We start from the raw sequence: 9,849 nt of genomic DNA on the forward strand, positions 1-9,849 counted from the left end.
TTCATTCCTGTGACACTTTTACCTTTCCTCCCCCACCCCCAAAATACATTCCTAAAAGTTGTGTTCCGCTTTCAAGCTATTTCCAAACCTTCTCAGAATCGCAGCGATTAAACCTTGCAATTTGTACAGAGAATTAAAAGAAACAAGGTCACAGGCTTCCCTCGCTACTTTCCTTCAGAATTAAAAAGAAACAAACATACAACTGAATTTAATATTATCTCCATTACATTATATTATAAAAACCTATTACAAGAGCAAAGTTGAATAGGAGAAAATAAATTCCTCCAACCCAGAGTTGTTTTTGCACTAGATTAGCAGATAGGGGATGCTATAAAGATGAACTTAATACGATTAGAGATGTTTCCTACAGATTTTCATATATTGATTCAGGGAATTTTAATTCTGGGTCTTGCTTTCCCATAATCCGTATTTATTACAAGATGATACAGTTTTATTATAGCAAGCTATGAAGGTCGATTCCTTTAACTGTATAATCTGACATGAATTTCATTTTTTAAAGAAATGTAGTTGTAAAAAGCCATACTGTGACCATAGTTATTATATTGTAGCTAATTCATATTTTAATGGTAATAAATCCACAGAGTATTCAGAAACATGGGGGAATATGATTAAATGACTCTCCAGCATAACAAATATAAACGCCTCAGAAGAACCTTCAGAGGTTTGTTTTTAATTCATTTAATTCCCCAAAAGCAACAGTGGTAAATTCAGAATTTTGCCCCGCAAAAGTCTTAACTCTACAGGTTGCAAAAACTTTTTACGTTCCCTTTACTCGAGTCCCCCAACAGAACGGTAGCAAGTCAGGGTACACCTTTTCTTCCAAGACACCCACTTTGTCTTAAATGCGTTTTAACTCCTCTTAAAACGCTAAAATTACAACCCACACGGTGGTTTCAGAAAAACCAGTATATCAAACCGTGTTGATCATAAAATAAGGGTATACAGTAATTACAACATATTTCGACTTGCTCCCAGGAACTCTTTAAAACATGCCACTATACCCAGGGCAATTGTTCTATGTCCCAGGTAAGGCTGCACGTGTCGTGATTCAGAACAGAGGGAATAAGCAAAATGATCATAAATTTCTTAATTAGAGATTTCGCACCAAGACAAAAAGGTGTTAATTAGTTTAATTCCAGTGCCTGTCATTGTCCCTTTTTTCACACCACTTATTTACTAATGGCCCAGAGGGCTGCTCCCGTCTCTTCTTTGTTAGGATTTTAATTTGCCTTCTTTTCTGCCTTTGATGTAAAATTGTGACCCTACAACTCTTTGAAGTCTCTTATTAGGAAGAAAATTAACTTAGCTTTTTCACTGTATCTGCCCACTGTTAGGCCAGACAAAATGTAGAGAACTCCTTAAAGGTTCAGTATTAGGAAATTTCAAACTGGCTCTGGAAATGCAAATTAAAAAATCTAATAGACTTTAAATCTATATTAGGCGATGTAACCCATGCTAGGGCCGGGGGAAAAGGGAGGAGTAGGGGGAGGGAATATCTTAATAAAGAAAACAAATGTGAACCTACACTAGATAAGGTTGTAAACGTAAAATTCTGCAAGGAAACATAACTTTTTGTTCTCTTTCCTGCGTGTAATTTTCCAACAGCTTCCTATTTCTTTTATTTCGGGGGGGGGCGACAAGGGGGCTATGAAAATATAATTGTGTGTATCTATCTGTATATAATACATATATAAATCATAAAACCGTAGGGCAGGGTTTAAACCTTTGTAAAACACAGAACTGATTGGCGATTGCTAAAACGAGATTTGAAAGCAACTCAAATAAAAGATCGCGACGTCAGTAAACAGATTTAGAGAACGGGAGGAAAAAAAAAAAGCTAGTGACAAACCCAGAGAGAGAGCTCTGGGCAGGAGAGAGAGAGAGAGAGACTTAAAAGAAATAGGAGGGGCTTGCGAGAGACTAGAAATGTCAATCAGAGCCCAGAGTCCCAATAATCTCCGGCAATCTGTTAGGACCTGACCTGAGTCCACTCAGATCAATAGGAAAAGTGAGAGAAGAAAGAAGCGATCGGATCGTGTACAGCAGCGGCCGGAGAGAGAGAGGAGGAAGCTCACGGCCTCTCCAACACCCCTCTCTCCCCCTCCCCTCCCCACCCATGTCTGCAAGAGTTTGCGGGAGGCACTGAAAAGTGCAGACAGCCAGCAAGGGCGAGCGAGCCAGCTCCCTCCTCTTCTACCAGCCCTTCTACTTTCTCTCCTTTCTCTCCTTTTTTTTCTCCCCCCTCCTCCTCCTTCCCCCCCCTCCCCTACCCCCTCTGCCCACCATGTCTTTCCCCCAGCTGGGCTACCAGTATATCAGGCCGATTTACCCCTCTGAGCGCCAGGGGAGCGGCAGCGCTCGAAGCGGGACAGAGCTCACCCCGTCCGGGACTCTCTCTAATGTGTTATCCTCCATGTACGGAGCCCCTTACGCCGCCGCCGCGGCTGCTCAAGGATATGGTGCTTTCCTGCCTTACACCGCCGAGCTCCCCATCTTCCCGCAGCTGGTAAGAGCCGCACAGACCACCCCCCCATCTCCGTCCGCATCCTCCACCCCCACCCCCATGCCCCCCGACTCCCCCTCTGCCTTGAGGGGGCTCGTTTGTGGTTTTTCGGCTTTGGCCTTTGCGGAGGAGCGATTGGCACGAGCAGGAGCGGAGAACTGGACCGAATCTTTCCAAGGAAATCCGACTTGCCTGCCTTCCTGGCGCCTTAGAAAGCCCCAGATTGTTTTCTAACCAAGCGAACATCTTCACCTGGATCTAATTTTTTCCATGGGGTGGGGGGGAAGAGGAGAGAGGGGGAAAGGAAGGTTTTGGGGTGGGGGGTTTTGGTGGTGGTTTTTTTTTTTTTTTTTTACATTGCTTTCTGTTTGTGTGAAGCCGGGACAAGAAATACCGAGTTAAGGACACGTTTGCGCGTTGGCAGGATTTTTAATGATTAAGGAGAAGAACAATGAGTGATCTATTTTTTTTTTTTTTTGGTGGCCAGTTAAAAGTAAGGCAGGTGAAGGGGGTGGCAGGGTTAAGAACTTTAAACAAACACAAGTGGGGGCTTGTTGGTTCTTGCTGCGCCCGGGCAGGTTTGAGAGGGGTGACAATCCGCCTGCGGTGGGAACTGCTGGGAACCGAGAAAGATCCACGCACCGAGAGAGGGGCCTGGTTGAATTTCTGCCGGGAGAGATTTTGATTGACAGTTTCGGCTTGTGCTCTTAGGGGTCTGCGAAAGGCTTTAGAAGTGTTTTATAAACAGCACGTCACACGACGGGGGCCGCGGCACTGGCTGGCTGGCTGCGTTGTTGTTGTTTCAGAGGGGGTGTGTGTGTGTGTGTGTGTGTGTACGTGTGTGTACGCGCCTGCCCCGGCGCCCATTTTTATAAAAGCGTGTGCAAAGTTGCAAAGTGGGGCTGCAAAGGCAGGTCGGGGTGTCCCGCTCGGCGGGGGACTGCACCCGGCAAACCGGGCCGCTCGGCGCGCTGCCTTCACAGCCAGGGAGAGACCTGCCCGCTCCCGGCCCCTTTCCCTCCTGTCTGCAAAATCATACGGCGCTTCCCCGCCGCCCCCCCCCCCCCCAGCCCTGGCGGGGGCTCGCCGCACGCCTGCCCAGGGAAGAAAGCCCCCCTCCCCCCAGTGGCCCGGGACACCCGGGGGAGGGGACAACCAGCCAGAGCCCTATTCTCCCCCCCCCCCGCTGAAACCTCTCTCTCCTTCTCCCCGCTGGCTCTAGGGTGCCCAGTACGAGCTGAAGGACAGCCCCGGCGTCCAGCACCCGGCCTTCCCTCACCACCACCCCGCTTTCTACCCCTATGGGCAGTACCAGTTCGGGGACCCGTCCCGGCCCAAGAACGCCACCCGGGAGAGCACCAGCACCCTCAAGGCCTGGCTGAACGAGCACCGCAAGAACCCCTACCCCACCAAGGGCGAGAAGATCATGCTGGCCATCATCACCAAAATGACCCTCACCCAGGTCTCCACCTGGTTCGCCAACGCCCGGAGGAGGCTCAAAAAGGAGAATAAAATGACCTGGGCGCCCCGCAGCCGGACGGACGAGGAAGGCAACTCCTACGGGAGCGACCACGAGGGGGAAGAGGACAAGCGGGAGGACGAGGAGGAGATCGACCTGGAGAACATCGACACGGAGCACATGGAGAGCCACAAGGACGAGCTGGAGGAGGACCCGGACCTGCTGCACTCCGACTCCAAGACGGACTCCGAAGGCTCCGAGGGCTTCGAGGACTTGCCCGGCTCCGAGGAGCGCTTCCTCAAGGCCATGGAGGGGGAGCGCCCCCACCCGCCGGCCGGGGGGCTGCCGGAGCCCCTCAAGCTGCCCCGCCAGCAGCACCGCCTCTCCCCGCCCGCCCCGGCCTCGCCCCCGACGGAGGGCAGCTTAGCCAGCGCGGGGCAGAAGCCCAAGATCTGGTCCCTGGCTGAGACGGCCACCAGCCCGGACAACCCCCGCAAGTCCCCCGGGGGCGGCAGCGGCTGCTCCCCCCCAGCGGCGGCCCCCCAGAGCCTGCCGCTGGCTCCGCCTCCGCCCCACAGACTCGTCTCCTCCTGTCCGCTGGGCAAGTTTCCCAACTGGACCAGCCGGGCTTTCTCGGCCCACCACCACCACCCGCACCCGCTCACCTTACTGAACACTCCCCACCTGCTGGGACTCGGGGCCACCCCCGGCGCTGCAGCCATCGCTGCCTTCTCCAGACCCGCCGACCAGGCTCAGAGCACGGAGTCCGCTGGAACAGGTGATGGCTAAGGGGGTCTCCTGGACCTGGGGGCTGGGCTGTGGGGGGCAGAGTGTGGGGAGAGGTGGAGGGGCAGAGCTGGACAGGCCCACCCCATCCTGCGGGCAGAGAAACTCCCCTCCTGCCACTCTCCCTTGCTGAATTCTTCCCCCCCCCCCTTCCCTTTTGGGCTGAAGTGGTTACAGATTTTTGATCCCTTTGACTCATCTCGGAGCCGCTAAACAGAGGGGTGGGGGGACCCATCAACGCAGAAGCAGTGAAATGGCTATTTAAAAAAAAGTGGAACGACCCCAATGCCTAAAATCCCAACTCTTCCAAATTACTAGCAGCCCAAGAAAGGGGCGGGGGTGGGGGAGACTGAATAGAAAAATGATAATTGGTCAATATATATCTTCTTTGTTTTTAATGGTAAAATTCTTCTCGCTTGGCTAGCGGGGCCAGTTATATTTCAGGGCTAGTTTTCGATGCTGTTGCGTGTGTTGGTTATTTTTTGACCACCGTCTACTTCTCATTTAGCATTAAGTGTGGTGCTCTGCAGTGACCCCCAAGTCTGCGTTGTATAGTTGTCAGTCACGATATAGTCACTTACTGCGTTTCACGTGGAAGAGAACAAATAGGCGGTTGCTAGTTCCTGTTGAATGTAACACGGCGACGTTATTTATTTCGTAAAAATAATGACTTGCCACCAACGGAGATTTTTGTTGTTGTTGCTGGACATCGCTTGGAACTCTTTTATGGGGAAGACTGGCCCTGAGACTTGCTTCAGTACTTCGCAGTCATTTCTACAGCAAACCAATCCTTCCCCCCGATTTGAAACTGCCCAAGCAACCGTGTTATCCCCAGCGGCTTAATTCGGGGATGGGCGGGGGGGGGGGGGGGGAAGAGAGGGGTTTTAAAAAGGAACATTTTTTCTTCTGTTTTTAGATCGATCTAGTGCCTTGGAAGTAGAGAAAAAGTTAATAAAGACAGCTTTCCAGCCAGTTCAGAGGCGGTAAGAGATTACTTCCTCAGTCTCCTATGGATATATATATAGAGAGAGAGAGGAATGGAATTGTAAATAGATCATTTTCTCTGCTACTTTCGTTCCCTTTACAGTATCTAGTCATAAGGAAGCAGCTTTTGCTTCCCCGGAGTGGTTTGTGGGGTGTTATGATCAGTTAAGTATTGTTGACTTTTCAATTCAGCGTTCGAGACTTTGCAAACCTCTTGTGCAATGCAAAGTTGCATTCGGCACGTCTTGATCTGTGGGCTTGCTGTTTTTATTTGTGTTAAAATAAATAGGCCAGGCAGCAGGAATAGTTATCATAGTCCTTATCCCTTAAATAGTGCAGGTAAAAATCAGGCCTGGATAAAAACAAAGGGGGAATTCAGTGAACAGTAGCAGAAGCTATTGGAAGGGTGGTTGGGATACGAGAAACTTCAGTCTAGCCTCATTCAGGCATAACTCCCACTCGAGTCAATGACACTTTTGCGGGGGGGGGGAAAGCTTGGGCCCATCCTGTATCACAGCTAATTGCAAATGGGTATAAATAGTCTATAGACATTTTTAATATTTATATTTAAATATTTTTATTCAACACAACTAAATGCTATCTAAAGTTAAAACTCACTGTGCCAACTAAACCTGAACAGAAATCCTATTAAATATTTCTTCTGTGTCATTTTTTTCCAGGCCCCAGAACCAACTTGATGCAGCTATGGTTCTATCAGCGTTGTCATCCTCATAGTTAATTTTTATTATTATTATTATTAATATTGTAATGATTGTGTAAAAAAAAACCAACAAAAACAACAACAAAAAAACTCTGTATAGTTACAACTTGTAAGCATGTCCGTATATTAAAATTTAAAAAAAAAATGGAGAGAGAAAGAAAGAAAGAAAAGAAACCGCTTCTTTACTATCATCTGGATTAGCTGAGTTCGTGAGGTTTTTTTTGGAAGTCCAGTGAGAATTAGGTGTCTCGATTTTTTTTTGTATATACAGTAAAAATGTACATATGTGTGAACCAAATTGTACAAGAAAGTATATATTTTGGCTAATAAATAAACTGTTGCCACTTTGACTACATTCTCTTCCGCCACCAATGGCGTTACTTCCCCCCTTCTGTTTGTAAGCCTGAAAAGGTGGCTTGGGGGATTTAAAATAGGCTAGTTTCTGCCGCGTCTGTGTGTCTTGTCTGCTCAGAACTTCCCTGGAAGGCGGAGGGAGTTTGGGGGTGTAGGATCGAGTGGTAAAATACAGGCTAAAGGGCGGGGGGGCGGGGGGGAAATGATAGGGGAAACCGTGTGAACGCGGCGGAGGAAAGGCAGGGTTGCGGAGAGGTATTTGTTTCTCCGGTCTCTGGCAGGGGAGACGCTGAAATTCCATGGTTGGGGCGAGCACCGAATTCCTTTCGGGGGTCTCCTTTTAATCGGGGGCGAGATTTAGGAGCCAGAGCTGCGGGGAAACCCCTACAGAAACAGGAGCCCTCTTCAGTTATTTGCAAAAAAAAAGAAGAAAAAAAACAAAGGAACCTTTGTGCCTGACCACGGCTCATTCCTGGCAAAGCTCCGACGGCAGGTTCGCCTTTTCGGGGTGTATTTTTGTGGGTATAGCCCCAGTGGGGAAGTGTGTGTGTGTGGGTGAGGGGATTGCCAAGGCGAAAGCTAAAGGAATCAAGAGCAAAGCCTGTTTCAGAGGCTGGGCAAACTCGGCGTGAGCTCTGGATGGAAGCTGTGCCGGGATCTGAGGAAGGCTGGATCGCTATTTTACACAATTCTATTACATTTAGTCGGCTACCCTTTCTATTGATAAAGGCCTTTCCCAGAAAGTGATAGGGGGAAGGGGTGTCTTCGTTGTAATGAGCCCAGGGAATGGTTGAAATCTGGAACTGGAACGCCCTCTACAGGAGGAAAACACCCTTTCTCTCCTGCAGGCACCCTTGAAAAATTATACCTCTACAATTACCTCGCCCTCTTCCCACCCCAACACCAACTGGCAACATTTTTCTCTTTTAAAAATCGTTTCTTTTCCTGTCTTCTTTTGTCTTGCTCTCACAGTTTTTCTTTTAAGGGTCTGGCGGTTATTTATTTCTTTAAGAATCAGAGCTGGTTTGGCTCCCAAAACCAATGCCCATGTAAGTTACAGGTGTAGACTTGGGGCTGGGGAGGGGAGGGTGATTTAAAAATCCCCTGAGGAAAAGTAGAAGGGGGTGGGGAGGCGTGAGTCTGGAGACCCTTTCACTAGGTGAGCAAGGGCTATCTGGGAGCAGCTAAAATATGATCTATGACCCCCCTCCCCCCAAGGACATTATTACTGGATGTTAGCTGTTGCTGCCCTCTCCCCCTCCCCCCCCCCCCCCACAAGTGGAAGTTGAATCATGGAGTAAGGGAGGATTTGATTTAAAGAAAACTTTCGAGAGCCTCAAAGTCATAGAAGTCAGACTAGAGAAGAGTGTTGCATTCTGTCTCTTGGATTTAACTGCTTATGTAGGAAACGATCTACAGAGCAAGGTCAATGGCAGCAAAACAACAACAGAAAGGGGGACGAGGAGGGGTCTTCTTTGTCGCTTTGGTTTGACCTCCTTCTTTGTGCAGTTCTTGGTGGGCTTCTGTTTTGAGCAAACGTGGCTTTTTACGTGCCACTTAGACCTTTAAGGAATTGGAGATAGTCCCGGCTACTCTTTTACATGATAATATTTAAAATAAAGACGGTTTGTCTTCTGCCAGCAGTAAAATAATGACAATAATTAATATTTGGTATGGTTAAATTTTTTTGTGAAGCTGCCCTGCGGCAGGAGTAGTAAAACTTACTGGCCCATGTGAATAAGTTATTGATGGGATGAATTCATAGCATATGGGTGATATAGCTCTCTGTATATATCATATGCAAAGCTGTTAGAGCCTGAGCCTGTTAGAGCTCAGTGAAGTCAACGGGCGTCTTTTTTCACTGATTTCTGTGGGCTTTGGAGCAGGGCCTGGGTTTTAAAAGGAACACACCAATATTTGGGTTTGAATACAAGTGCAGAAAGGAGCTGCAGCCCTAGTCAGGAGAATTTAGAGCAAAGAATTTTCTAATGAACTGTTACTTTGATCGGGGAGAGTGTTGCAAAACCTGCACAGTGAAAGGATGGGGTTCACCCACCTAAAACTGGGGTTTTGTTATGCCTAATCTAAAACACACTCTCAAAAGGCAGGGAGCTACTGAGCTCCTCCCCAATTTGGTTTTAATTAAAATAGCTACAACTTTGCAAATTACATTTTAAGCTGATGGCTAGTTGCAGCGTCGACAACTTTTAGCTTCATTTCCTTGGCAAAGTGCTGAAAATTGGTCAGATCTGTAAGAGGTCAAAACGCTTAGAGTCACTTCAATTCTACCTGCCAACTTGAGAGTGCTGGGAAAATCATGTCTGCAACCTGAAAGGAGCCAGGGCTTCAGAGGGGAAGGACTTCCTCCTGCATTTGTCTTTTCTCATTAAGAAAATTAAAGCAGACACATTCTAGAGGCTGACCCCTTTGCTTTAGACTTAGTGAAATCACTACAATCAAATTAAAACCAGCCCAGGCCTTTGTTTTCCCCCTTTCTTTCCCCCTGTTAGCTTCCAAAATTACATGTGAGCAATTATTGAATGTTAAAAGCTAAAGTAAAGTCTGTAATGAGGTCGAGCACGGCTGTGTTGAAAATGACACGTCATATTGGAGCTAACAAACTATTGAGATTAACAACTTGGGCTGTATAAGCAGCAGGACAGTTCATGCCAGCTTGTGTTTAGAGGCTCTTGCTACATTCCCTCTATAATTTTTTTACTCACACTGGAAGTGGCAGAATTTTGGAGGTGGTGATTAAATGGTTGGTGCCTTTCTTATTTCGGGGACCAGCCATAGGGGAAGAAGGGTGCTAGGTGCTCAGAGGCAAGAGTTAAAATGAAAGTTAAAGTACAAACAGAAGCACATAGCTGACATGCTTCAAGTTTAGACAGTGCAAGATATGCAAATGTGCAGGGGTGTGCAGTATTGACATTTTGAGGTCATAGTGATAGAAATGTATTATTTATAGGATTTGGTTGCAGTAGGCCGCTAAACTACATTTTAAATCCTAGACATTTGTAA

At 47.6% G+C, this 9,849-nt stretch overlaps 1 protein-coding gene across 2 annotated transcripts; it reads left to right on the forward strand.

The window, feature by feature from the left end:
- Positions 1-1,942: 1,942 nt before the first annotated feature.
- Positions 1,943-6,797, forward strand: IRX3 (iroquois homeobox 3). 2 transcript variants are annotated; one of them, XM_084644185.1, is made up of 4 exons: positions 1,945-2,527; positions 3,747-4,761; positions 5,686-5,752; positions 6,434-6,796. In XM_084644185.1, the coding sequence occupies exons 1-4, from the start codon at positions 2,306-2,308 to the stop codon at positions 6,486-6,488; spliced, it is 1,359 nt and encodes a 452-aa protein (XP_084500311.1). In that variant the 5' UTR covers positions 1,945-2,305; the 3' UTR covers positions 6,489-6,796. The 2 variants fall into 2 exon arrangements, with proteins under 2 accessions (XP_084500312.1, XP_084500311.1); XM_084644186.1 differs by lacking the exon at positions 5,686-5,752 and having other exon boundaries at positions 1,943-2,527; positions 6,434-6,797.
- Positions 6,798-9,849: the final 3,052 nt, after the last annotated feature.

Source organism: Lepidochelys olivacea, assembly GCF_965140295.1.
Source record: "Lepidochelys olivacea isolate rLepOli2 genome assembly, chromosome: 12".
Taxonomy (NCBI): domain Eukaryota; kingdom Metazoa; phylum Chordata; order Testudines; family Cheloniidae; genus Lepidochelys; species Lepidochelys olivacea.

Coding starts and splice junctions, on each gene's coding strand:
- IRX3 (XM_084644185.1), top strand. CDS start 2,306: ATGTCTTTCCCCCAGCTGGGCTACCAGTATATCAGGCCGATTTACCCC. Junction 2,528..3,746: donor TCCCCATCTTCCCGCAGCTG/GTAAGAGCCGCA, acceptor CGCTGGCTCTAG/GGTGCCCAGTACGAGCTGAA. Junction 5,753..6,433: donor TTCCAGCCAGTTCAGAGGCG/GTAAGAGATTAC, acceptor ATTTTTTTCCAG/GCCCCAGAACCAACTTGATG.